This window comes from Diadema setosum, chromosome 1 (assembly GCF_964275005.1).
Source record: "Diadema setosum chromosome 1, eeDiaSeto1, whole genome shotgun sequence".
NCBI lineage: Eukaryota > Metazoa > Echinodermata > Echinoidea > Diadematoida > Diadematidae > Diadema > Diadema setosum.
In genome coordinates, this window is record NC_092685.1 from 10,138,255 (window position 1) to 10,151,812 (window position 13,558).

At 39.9% G+C, this 13,558-nt stretch overlaps 1 protein-coding gene across 1 annotated transcript in view; it reads left to right on the forward strand.

The window, feature by feature from the left end:
- Positions 1-4,225: 4,225 nt before the first annotated feature.
- LOC140232364 (alpha-(1,6)-fucosyltransferase-like) overlaps positions 4,226-13,558 on the forward strand; it is an 18,761-nt gene continuing 9,428 nt past the window's right edge. The window contains exons 1-3 of the mRNA XM_072312493.1: positions 4,226-4,326; positions 9,023-9,386; positions 9,857-9,975. Coding sequence (XP_072168594.1) covers positions 9,184-9,386; positions 9,857-9,975 — 322 coding nt within the window. The 5' untranslated portion in view covers positions 4,226-4,326; positions 9,023-9,183. The remainder of the gene's footprint in view (positions 4,327-9,022; positions 9,387-9,856; positions 9,976-13,558) is intronic.

Here is a 13,558-nt window from a genome sequence, read left to right on the forward strand (position 1 = left end):
TACACCACAAATCATATTCTTAGAATGCAATAATCTGGTCTTATACTTGCACACTGCATTCAGTATGACCTTTATCATTCCTTCAAGTAGATTGCTGCATCTATACACTAAATACAGCTTACACCAGTACTTGCAAGAATGCCTATGGATGCAAATTGACAAGAGTCATGCCACAAATGGAAATTTATGATCATTATCTGCTTCTTCATGTTACTCAGTATCCACTTAATCTATTCTGGGTCTAGGGCAATTACCCCAGACCCTTCCCCTGACCCTAACCCTAAACCTAACCCTAATCTTTACTCTAACCCTATCACTAACCAGTATTTAGTGGGGGGGGGGGGGGGGGGTAATTGCCCTGATATGTCAATTCTTTTTAGATTTATATGCAAATTACAAGACAAAATAGTTTACTGTCTCTTTGCCCTTCACACATGAATGGTGGCAATGGAAGTACATAAAATCCCCTGATATTGACAAAGTACAGTTGTGGTTGTCAAGGGTAAATTCCTCTGTGCAATACAGTCCCAGAATTCTTCAGCAATATCAATTTTCATATCCTTACAGCCAAAACACTCCTAACCTTTCAGTAAATATAAAGACACATTTCATCAAAAAGCAAAAATTCTGGTCAGAGTTCTTTGACAATGTACTCTAGTCTGTCACCCACTGTTCTTAAGCTTGTATACTGGTTCAGTAAAGCTGCATTTTGCAACAATGCTTCTCAGTGTCTGGCCCATTACACAGCAGTAGATGGAACTAGCGTGTGTCTATAAATTATGATTTTTGTACGAGTGTTAAATGATCTGTTTAATTCATAGATATAAACGAGGAGAATGAAGAATGAGGGAAAAACATACAAAAATTAAGCTGCTTAGAACTAAATTATGAAAAAATGAACTTATTTTCTTTACTTTGCCATTCATCATTTGTTCATGCAAGGTGGTATGTTGTGATTTGACTGAAAGATCAGTCTGTATCTTGTCGGGGATATGTTCCATGGAGACTGCGTCTGGCTTCACGGGCTTTGAGCTATGGACAGACAGCCATCTAGCAGTAAAAGTTTATTAAACTTACTAATCTTTTACTAGCTAGACTATGCATGGATGTATACCCAGTCATGCTGGGTGTCCGGACAGGTTGTGGGACCGGACGAGTACTGTAGTGTAAAGTGCGTCTGGTTTGACAATGACGCGCCTACGTGAACAGTTGTTTGTCACTAAATGTCAGTGAGGAGCTGTGCGTAAATGCGTATTCAAAGTAAAATAAGCAAGTCAGTACGCGATACGCGAGAGTCTTTAAAGTGTCCGGACACCCAACCCCCCATCCTACTATTATTGTGAAGTACATTTTTTGTCGATGTAATGAAGGCCACCAGCCATGCCACATCCAGCCTCTCCTCCATCCATGTATGGATATAGTCTAGTCACACGCGTGAAGTGTGTTGTAGAATATCCAGCCATTCGGGCCATACAACCACCACACGTGCGCGTGCGCGGCGTCTGGTCGGACTAGCTTCTCTCAGCTCAGTTCGGCCTAGGTTCTACATGGGGAAGGCGAAGGCCCAACCTCATTCATTACATATGGGACTGCGCCGAATACGCCTCGGTGAAAGACACTCAAAACAATGAGCTAGATCATTCCTAGAATCGTAAATCGTGTTTCTTATTCTTACCTCTACATCTCTGCTTGAAGTAGCTTAGTAGTAACTTGAGAGAATCCATGTTCTAAAAAGAGTAAGCTACCAAGACAAGGTTGACTGAGATATAAAACTTTTCAGTCGTGGTTTGCCAACTTGAATATAATATATGGTACGCCAGTTGATACAAAGTGGAATAAAATAGATACCGTAGAATCTTTGCCTTGGTGGAATCGGAAAAGCAGAATGAAAACAGCGAGAATTTTGAAATGAAAGCGGAAATCTCTGTACGTCGGTAAATAAAGAGATGCCCACAGTGTGTGATGGGAGAAAGTGCGTTTATCCCAAAGGTTTTGATGAATTTTATGTGTGTCGATCACCACTGTGGCAGGGACTTCAAATAATTTGTGACATCAAGCCAGAACGAAATTATACTAGGAAGATTTAAGAATTGCACAAAATTTCTTTCTTTTTCTTTAAAGTGAAAAAGGGAACATTTCCTCCACTTGTTTGACACTGAATTAGCAGAAGTTATGAGTATCATTACAATTCCCTCTGAAAGAAGATGGTCAAGTTTTTTTTTTTCATATTGATGTCACATTGCGATTTTTTTAAAGGAAAGCTTTCATTTGTAAATGATGTTCTGATGGACAGACACTGTTAATTTGTCACACTCTGTTTTAGGGGGATGGAGTGTTTTATATGCCTGCGACATCTGGGCTAGTGATAACAACAAGAAAAGAAAAAATAAAATAATTTCTGAGTAGACTAACTTTCCACAAACTTTCGCTCATGCAATCATTTTTATTTTCGGCATATAATGTGTTTCACTCTTCCTGTGTGTGTGTGTGTGTGTGTGTGTGTGTGTGTGTGTGTGCTTAGGCCTATACTTTGATAAATAATGTTAACTTCAACTCGTAGGGAATTAAACAAAGATAGCATTTGACATCCACACTCTGTAAATCTGACTTTCATATAGACTTCTTTTGTTCATGATCTTTTTTGTCTGCACTGATTCTTACTCATTTAGTGTGAAGATTAAAGAAATAGCTCTTTTCATAAGGCTCACAAAAGAGCTCCTTGATAAACAAAACCTATACCATGGCCGGCAGAACCAGGGGGCCAGGGAGAGGGGGGCTCGCCCCCCCCCCCCACTTTTTTTGTGCACCATACAAAGGAATACATAAGGTGTCACCACTTTGGGCCCCCATTTTTTTTTAAATCCCGGAAGTGCGTAAGTGGTACTAGAAAGAAATAGATAGAAACCTTGAATTGTGAGCGCAGTAGGAAGCTTAGTTTTTTGCGCTGAAGACCTTTTTTTTTCTTTTGCTTGTCAGCTGAAGAAACCTCAAAGTGGTACCAGAAGTTGCGCTGAAGGCCTTTTTTTTTTTTTGTAAATGCAATTGTGTGATTGTGATGTTTTCTTTTTTCTTTTTGTTAGGGCCGACGGGCGCAACTCAGGGGGGGGGGGGGAGGGGGTGACGCTGGGGGCTCCTGGCCCCCCACTTGTTTTCATAATACATAGGAATACGTAGGGCCTACGTAGGGTCTAACACACCGTCTAATATTTACCCCCCCCCCCACACACACACACACGCTTTTTTTTTACCTGGAAGTCTTAGAAATGCGTATAAGCATTAATTCTTTCTTTTTTCCCTTTCTTTTTTGCTTGTCAGCCAATTAACTCAGGAACAGCTGATGAAACCCGGAAGTGGCCCCCAAAATATAACTGCCCCTCCCATCCCCCCCCCCCCCCCCCCCCCCCCCCCCCCCGCCGTTAAAAACGCGGATCGTCGAGATTTAACCCGTTGAGGACGAGTCCCGAGTATACTCGGGCAGGTGTCTATGGGAAATGCGTGTTGTAGCAAAATCAGCCCGTCCTCAATGGGTTAATAAGGTGAAGCTCCATAAAGCTGTCATTCTGGCAAAGAAAAACAAACTGTAACTAAGACTGTAAAAATGCGGATCAACGTCTCTTTCTTCTTCTTCTTCTTTTTATTTTTTGCTCAATTATTCGCTTGTTGTTATCACAGTTGTTTGCATTTGTTTTAATTTGTTTTGATTAATTTTGCTGGAGATACATAGCATGCATGATGGCATGATCGGAGGTGACTCAGTGTACAGCAATGGCATCTCAGGCATCACAGCACATTATTCTGCTTTCAACTGAGGGCGTTCCATAGTTGGGCATGGACAACACACCGATCGTTCTAGCAGCTTAGCTGAGGCTACACACGGAGTGGGAGGCAACGCAAGAGCCGAAACTCTGGCGGAGTACGTGGCCTGGACTGGGTGTCTGCTAAGGAAACCTCGTCCGTACGTGCCGCGTTACTGCGGAGCGTGCATCTAAATTATGCACATAGCGGAACGCGCCACGATCGCAGTACGCACGGACAGTGAGTGTCGATCGTATGGGTACTCTATACTCTATACGGCCCATCCCGGGGGTGTAAACCGAAGCGTGTAGAGCTAGCTAGCTAGCTGGTACATGGTGACCTACGTGGAGCGCTACCACCTTCTCAATTATTTGTGCACACAGAGTGGATGATGACCGTACACATTACAGGCGAGACAATTTTTATGAGCTACAATTGACGACACGAGAAAGGGAAGAGTTTTGCAGTTATTTATGGCAGCTGTCTTGCGTCTCTGAGTCTGAGTTTGGTTCGGGCATCAAGCCGTTTTCAGTAAGTAACTTTTATAACATGCCGTATGAAAACGTATAGACAAGTGTTTACTATCTCACTAACGGTTAAGCATATTAAGTCAGTTGAGTTGGAGTTGGATGGGTCGGTCACCTCACCTCCTCAGAGTTACATAGATCTATTGAAAGGGTCGGTGATGTGTAGCTACCCTTCCATGCGCAGGCAGGCAGGGGTGTGTTGTGTTACTGCCAGATCTTTCCTATCCTCTCATGATCGTAATCAAGTTCTAACTTTGTTAGTAGACTAGTAAAATTAAGTGAGAGATGCCTAAAACTAAAAAGGGATCTAGCTATCTACCTAGTACAACAAGAGTAAATTAAGCGGAGTTAATCAGTTCGGCCCATCAATTTTGTACGCATAGCCATAACATTAGCTGAATGAATAAGTGCATGCCATGATCATGAATGCCACTTTTTCTTTTTCTTCCACAAAAGTGTAGCCTTCATGTTTGAGAAGTTTAAGATAATCACATTGTTTTTATGTGGGTATGTAGGCAGGTGTCCACTTTACCTAGCCCGACCAGACACTGACTGTTACGCTATGCGAAAACAGCGTCTGACGAGCACGGCATGCAGCCTCGAAGTGAGGAACCTCAACACAACTACAAAACTTAGGAACATGTATACTTTTCTCCTTTAAACAGAATACTTTACTCGCGTTAAATGCATGTTTCTATTACAGAAGAATAGTTCGCCACACTGGGTCCATGGAGACCACTTGCGATAAGTCCGTGGAACAAATAAATGACACTTTCTGGCGCAATTTCTGACCGTCGGGCTTCGTCGTTGCAGGATTCAAAATGGCGCCTTGACTTATGCGCATGCGTGACCGGATGTGCTCCAGAGCGAGCGCGTGTGCGTTGAAAGTGTCGAACAAACCTTGGCGTCTGCTACACAATAAGCGTGGTATGGAGCTCAATGTTCCTCGCCCGACCAGACGCCAGCCGCCGCCAAGCCCAGTACAGTTTATAGCTGTATACTAGTAACCGTGCGTACGCTGCTTGAGTGTAGCAGCACGGTCGACAGCGCGACCTTTTGAAAGGGCATTCACATCACGTGACCACCCGATATCTAAACTTGGCCTGATATGAAAGATTGTGTACGGTGTGGACATGCTGGATATGATGATCAATTTCGGTAAGTTTCATTACGTACATTTGAATACTGATAGCATCAGATGTAGAGTAAATATTGAAGAGTATACTCGATGAGTTTGAGGTAACAAAAATGATCGTAAGTATCAAAAGTCAAAGCTATCGTGTATCAGACCTTATGCATTGACGTCATCACTCGCTTGACAACCTCTCGCGACGCCATCTTAGAGGGCAAGCGAAGTCCTTGACATCGCAGAGGCGTGCAGCTAGTTATGTGCTTTTCCTATGCGCGCTAGCGGCGATCGCCTCACTCGCCGCCAGTCCCCAGGCTAGTGGCAGGTTTTTTTTACCATCAAACAAGTTTGACATGACATGACACATTATGCAGCAATATTTGGGTAATTTTCTCACATTGTGCAATCGAAATACTCACAGTAACTACAGAATTCATAGGTTATATCGCAGAAATTTGTATCCATAGCGCAACATCGCCGTTCGCTGAATGTGTGTCGCCATTTTGAATTTCATTAGCCAATCACATGCGAGGTACGTGTTTTAGTAAAAAAACACGTAGAAATCTACCTCGCATGTGATTGGCTAACGGATTCGTAGGTTGATGAGCTGTTACGACCGCTGGTAGTTGCATCTTTTTTCATGAAAATTGTGCCAAAATGTTGGATATATCATTAACCTGGTGAGTGCAATGCATACATCAAATGTCGATTTTGCTATACAAGCTTGAATTTCCCGATCTAGGGCTGTAGATTACATGCAATAGAAAAGACAGTAAAAGAAACACCGATGTTGTGTGTAAATGCCCATTGCCTCGCGTGTAAAAGCACGCTCTAGCAACGCATCGCTTGCCCTCTGAGGGAGGGCGCCCTTCAGTTAGTAAGACCGTGTGACGTCATATGCATAAGGTCTATTACGTCGCTCTCCTAGTGGTTGGTGGTCGCGCTCGTACAGCCCTGTCGCGACGTACCATGTACAGCGACTGGGCTGTGTATAGTTAACTTTACCTTGCTCTTTGCAATGAATGAATGAATGAAGCGAGATTGCTTATGTGCATGTGCATGAGTTGTGACTCACATACGGGACCTCCATTCTGATGTCCTATTCTAGGGACAGACTGTTTTTACCATTTAAGAGGGGACAGGATGATTACCCACAACATTGCTCAGTAAGAAAGACTTGGGAATAGAACCGGTGTCCTGGCTTTGGATCTGGAGGCAGACGCTCCCGATTGAGTCATATCACCTTGTGGACTTGTGAAATATGTGAACATTGTGAAATAACGATGTAGGGCCTACATTTTACCGTTGCAAGCTGACGTATCTGAATGTCAAACTAGGGAAATGGTCAAATTTTATTCTTCTCTGTATTTCTATTGTTGCTATCATGATTATTAGCACTGTTGTCTATAGAAATTTTATGATTGAGATTATTTATACCAGAATTGAGACATCATTTGTGTCAAGTATTGCTTTTATCATGACACAAGTTGTTTTTACATATTTATGAATAATCATATAAATTTACCTACATGCTCCATTCTAAACATAATTCACTTTCAAAAATGCAGTTCCATTTGAGATCAACAGCATTGGCTGGAAGCTGATGATGTTAACAAACAAAAGGCTTCTATGTAAATTCATGAAATTCTTCTGTCGAGATGTTTTCATCTCGATTCAGTGCTTATTTACGTCGATGTAGGGCAATTTGTCAATCAGTTGCAAAAGGCTTCTACTTTTAAAGTGGATATTTTCGTGTGCGAGTAATTTTTCGTGCTCTGCCGACTTCATGTTCACGTCTAATAAAGTAATATTTATCATGCTTTGATTTAAATTGGAATGAAATGTTGTTGTATACCATAATGGCCTTGGTCAGATTTTGCACAGAGGGAACATAATCTTTGCATAAAATTCTCTGTAGACTGGTTTGACATGCATACTGGCTTTATAGTTTCTGCTACTGTAAAAGTGGAAATTTTCGCGGTGTCGAAATTTTCGCGCATTTCGCGCAACCCAAAACTAGCGCGAAAATAAAAGCACGCGAAAATTTTTGCTTGCCATATGTTCCAGTAGTTGATGTATCAATTCCGCGGAATTAAAAACACGCGAAACTCTTCTTACCCCGCTGAGCGCGAAAAGTTAGTTGCGTGAAAATATCCACTTTTACAGTGGTTAAAAAGACTGCCCTGCCAGCAGAGACGATACAATGTGTGAAATGCATTGTATGAAGACCCTACAGATTTCTCTTTGTTTTCTGCAGCACTGAAAAGGATGATTGTACAGACAAATCTTTTAGTAGAGTTTTGTTTCATGTGTACCCAATAATGCTGATTAAGTTAAAGTGAGATTTAGAACTGAATCTTTCACAGTCAAAGTACACTGATCTTTTGCTAGAACTGTCATTGTCCAATCATATCTTTTCAGCTTGTAGACCACATTTTTGGGAATGTCCTGTAGAAATCTAGGAGGAAGAATACTGTTACACTATCCCAGGCATTCATTTTTTTGTGTGTGCCTTTCATACAAGCCTGTAAGTTTGTGAGACAGCATACAGTATGTTTTGATACATGCATTTAAAATTAATAAGTTTATTGATTGTACAATCAATGATTATGGTAAAATGATATTTTAGTGATACATATATGTATGTTTGAAAACAAATTTGTCGAAGGATCTGTTTTGATGTTTGATGATGCAAGTATTTTGGTATGTTTTATTGCATGGACCAGCAAATTTGTTGTTTGGAAAACATACTGTAAAAGTGGATATTTTCGCGCGACTAATTTTTGCGCTAGGCCGGGTCAGAAGAGTTTCGCTTGTTTTTAATTCCGCGGAATCAAGACATCATGCACAGGAACGTATGGCAAGCAAAAATATTCACGTGTTTTTATTTTCGCGCTAGTTTCTGGTTGCGCGAAATGCGCGAAAATTTCAACACCGCGAAAATTTCCACTTTTACAGTAATAATCTGACTGAGTCCAACAGGTCAAATTTAAATTGTACTTTCCTGATGTTAAATATCAAAGGGATGGTACAGTATTGGTGGAGATGAGAATTGGGCTTTTAACTTTTTGCAAGATACCAAGAAAACACAGTTACAAAATAGTACAGTGCATACCATTTTAGGAGGAATTCAAAGTTTATTCGATGAAAATCTGGTTTGGAATGACTGAAACATCCAAAAACAAAGTAAAACAAAGCGATCGTAATAAAGTGTGGGTCCCACACTTTACTAGAATCACTCAGTTTTGGATATCTCAGCCATTTCAAAACCAATTTTCATCAAATAAACGTTGACTTCCTTGTGGAATTACACGCTCTTTCATATTTCACAAGAGGTTTCTCATCTTACCAAAAATGTTAGAAACCTGAAATTAGGTCTCAACCAAAACTATACGATCCCTTTAAGTCAGGTTTACTTGCAAACAGCTTTTATGATGTTTCTTGTACATTGGTATGTGATCTTTGAAAGGAAATGGAAGTTTCCATTTTCAGCATCTGTTTTTGATCATGAAATGAATATACAAATTGTGCACATCTTGTGACTGCTTTCCACTCTTTTTTATCTTTGCAGTGGCACAAATTCTCGGCTAGCAAGCCTGATCTCGATGTGAATGAAGGAAGGAGGAAAGCATCAATTGTGGGTGTTTGTATGTGTGTGTGTGTGTGTGTGTAAAAGGGAGTAGGAGTATATAGGGGTGAACGCAGCAATAAGCTTTGACCAGCGTGACCATCATGAGAACTCACTACAAAGTTGGCCTGGCCCTCGGAGCCATTTGGCTGGTCAGCCTGGTGTACCTCACCTCCTCCTTCTTTCCTGCCATGGAGTCCAGCCAGAGTCGAGGCATCAAGTCCCTTGAGCTGGAGACCCTGGCCAGGGAGTTGAACAGTGTGAGACAGCAAAATGAAGAACTGAAGAAGCATGCTCAGGAATTAAGGTGAGTGGCACTAATCTTGGGTTATTTGTCAAAAATGTATGAGGGATCATTTAGTTATTAAATTTTTATAAACTGTTATGTAAACTGATTCATAATCCAGAAAAAAAAAAAAAAAATGTGCTTGCCAACATGCAGTGTAAACGCTGTACAGTCCACTAAACAAAAAATTAAAAAAATTAAAAAAGAATAAAATAAGAAAAAAAAAATAGAAAGGAATATCTAGAGGAGTGAGGAAGTCATGGAAATGTCATAAAGGTACTTTCTCCAAGTTTGCTCTTGCTGTTTTTGCTTTGAATTTTTTTCTGAGCACTGAATACCATCATTCTCTGATACAATGCTTTTTTCTTATTCAATTTGTTTCGCAAATCAAAATAAGGATATGTCACTACATGTCTAACCCTGGAAAGAAAACACATATTCTATCATTTGATGAAGGACTTGATTTCTTTTTTTTTTTATATTTGTAACAGAGATCTAGTTTTGAGTTCTACGAATGGTGCTAACGGCGGGATCGACGCAAGATTTGCCAAGGAGAGAGCTGAGGGTATAATTGCCAAGATGGGAGAAAATGCAAGGCAGCCAGAGTCAGGTAAATAGCCTGCCACCAGGAAGTTTTGCTGAATGTTAGTGAACTACACACAAGATACTAGGCACATTCTTGAGTCATGTCAGTGACCTCTAGATATGACAGCATATTAAAGGGAAGATAAACCCCAAGAGCAATGTGGATTGAGTGAAAGCAGCAACATTAGTAGAACACATCAGTGAAAGTTTGAAGAAAATCGGGCAATCGATGGACAAGTTATGAATTTTTAAAGTTTTGATGTTGGAACCGCTGGATGAAGAGACTACTAGAGGTTATGACGTATGAGTGGACAACAATACCAAGAAAATATAAAGAAAATACTACAAAAATCCATTTTTCATGAAAATTACAAATTCCATCAACTTGATATTGACATATGTTAAGGGTAGCAATTATTCCCCCTGCTTTCTGAAAGTGGTTGGTCCATTGCTCTTTCATAATTCTAGAAAAGTGAATTTTTGTTGAATTTTCTTTATATTTTCTTTGTATTATTGTCCACTCATACGTCATATCCTCTAGTAGTCTCCTTGTCCAGCGGTTCCAACACCAAAACTTTAAAAATTCATAACTTTTGCATCGATTGTCCGATTTTCCTCAAACTTTCACGGATGTGTTCTGCTAATGTTGCTGCTTTCACTCAATCCACATTGCTCTTTGGGTTTACCTTCCCTTTAACTCTTTTTGTGCCACGGTGTATACCTCCATGTACCACATTATTCTGAGACAACAACGTATGATAGCTTTTGGAAAACATAAAAACAAAAGCATTCATTTTTCAAAGCCATGTAACCTTGTCATAATGAAGTCAACAGGACTATTGATTTTACCTTGATTTAATCAATACCTTGTAAATGTACTGAAAAAGAGACCAGCTGTTAATAGCAATGGGAAATCGGACCTCAATTTGTTAAAATGTGGCATCTCAAGAGCGAGCTCGTTTTAACCTGGTTACCCTGTACACAAATTCACTGTCTGCATGAGTGCATGATGTCATTGTGCATGAACTGATAATCATAGTTCATGCAACGACTGCTGTAATTAAAGCATGTTTCATGCATAGTGTGTGATATTCATGTGTCATTCTGTAGCACACATGACAGTTATCATCAAACTGATAAGTGCTTGTGGATAAATCCAGCAGAAATAAGCTGTTAGTGTTGTCCTTCTGACAAACATTTAAAATGATGTACCTTTATTAATTCAAAAAGACTTTTTGAAGCTTTTCCACCATCTATAAACATGATATACTTATTGTTTAGTAGCACTGTTAGTTATTTAACAACAAGCTACTTTTGCAGTGATTTGTATGAATTTCTTGCCCTGTTTTGCATAATCTTTGAATCCCTCAAATATCCATATACAATACCTTTGAAATGGATGTCAAAGACAGCATAAGATAGTTTCCTATTGGACAAAGCCACTGAATTAGCAGGATGTAAACTTTGAATGCCTTGTATAATGTTATAACAATCATAAAATAAACATGGTCAGCAAAAGAAATTAAGAATACTGCATGTGAGATGCCACAAGACCAAGGAGGGCTTTTTTGTAGTGCCTGTAGTCAACTTATCAGTGGTATAATATATTTTTTCTGTGACCTTTAAATGACATTCACTTTATCAATATTTTGTGACTTCAATTAGATTATTATCATTACCTGCTGCTTTACTACTTTTGCCACTTTAGGGGAATTTTTCCAAAGGGTAGATTATTCTTTCATTAGAGGCATTATTGGCATAGCACCACTCTTTGAAATTGCAATGTGCATTGAGCCGATATTTCCTGTATTGATCCAGCATTATCAAGGAGAATTCTTACAGAGAAAGCTCTCCAGGACTGTAGTATTGTAGGTGCCCCCTGATGCAATATAAGGCTGTGACGCAAGCTGTTCATGTTGGTACACAGACCAGAGTAGGATTCACAATCGATGCTAGCCTGCTTGCAACGATGCGAGGGGAGAAATTTCCTGAAGCTAATGATTATTGAATTCGGTATATATTTTGTTATAGTGTTCATCTTTGCTTCCATGTTGAAATTAATGGAGCAGCATTTCCTGTATTGTTCATTTGGCCAATTCACGCTGAAGTTGTCAAGGAATACACTTAAAGGAGAAGGTGGAACGGTAGGAAGGTTTGTACTTCAATGACTTGTTTGCAGTTGACGATTGCACAGCACCTGGAAAGAACACTAAATAACAAATTCAAAGTGATATGAAATATGAAGCTTATCCAGAAATTGATGTTTAATGTAATTCAAACTGACACTGTAGCTTCTTTATGACCTGAGATAGAAAGAAGCGATGGTAACTTCTCTCTTTTGTGGTTGAATGTGTTTGCTGTTCATTAATTCCACTTGCACTCTCTAACACAATTTCTTTGGCATAACTGTGTGCAAGCCCTTGTCTATTCTTGCTGACCATGTTCTCCATGATGTTAAAGCTTGATCTATGAAAAACATAATAATCAATAGGCATTTCAACTCTTTTCCTCACAAGTGCTGCTGCTTTCTTAAAGGAAAGAAAAGAGAAACATTCAAGATTTATTGTTATGCCACAATACATTAGACATGAAAACAAATGTGTCAATGATTTGTCAGTGCCACAATGGTTGAAAACAAAGCAGCCAGGAAATCATTACAATGTTTCTTTCTTTCTTAATTACAGTCTCAACAGAATATAGCTTCTAACAGAGTGCCCCGAGACATAAACTTTCATTGTTGTAGTTTTTAGTTACATACAGGTATCCACTCTATGGCAAATTGATGAGTTGTGGTTGCTTTTGGTGGGGCTGTAAAGGCTTTGTTTATGTCTTCCAATGTTAGTTATGGCATTTACCTATGTCATTCCTAGCTTTGTTTGTTTTGGATGTTTTGTTTTTTCTTAGCACACTAGAGTCAAGGACTTGGGTAAACTCAATCACTTCATGTCTATCATTCATATACCATCGTTAATCATCCATTAGCTTATTGCACTTTCATCATCTTTTCCAAAACCAATGATCAGATTTTTACCAGGCTTGCAAGAGCTATGCTTGCATGCAGGGGAAGAGGAGACAAGTTATTGAAATGGTGAAAGTGGTTCCCATGGGGCCCAAAATGTGCTGCCAGGGCCCAAAATGTGCTGCCAAGGCCCAAGACTACATAAATTTCAGAGATCTTTGGACCCAGCAGTAGTACAGGATGTATAATGTTTAGATATTCATAGAGGTCGTTCATGACAGTGACAATGGGAACCTGATTGGGCATTTAAAGTTTCATCAAGTTTGGCTTGGCATAAACATTTTCAAACATTTTTATCTCCTTTGAAAATGCATGATTTAGTTTTAAGTAAAACAGGAATCATTTTCGGGAGCAGGGGATACAAAGTTGTCCAAAATGTAGAAATGATTCCCCCATCCACCCAGCCAAAAACTGAATGAAATTTATATGGCATCTTCTTGACATCCAGGAACAGTACAGCCATAACATAGACCCCGTTTACAGTGAGTGAAAGGGCTGGGCTCGGCTGTGGCCGAGCCTGGCCTTTTCACACTGTAAACGCAACCTGGGCCAAATGCAGTACCAAATATAGTCTGACTTCCAGACCCTC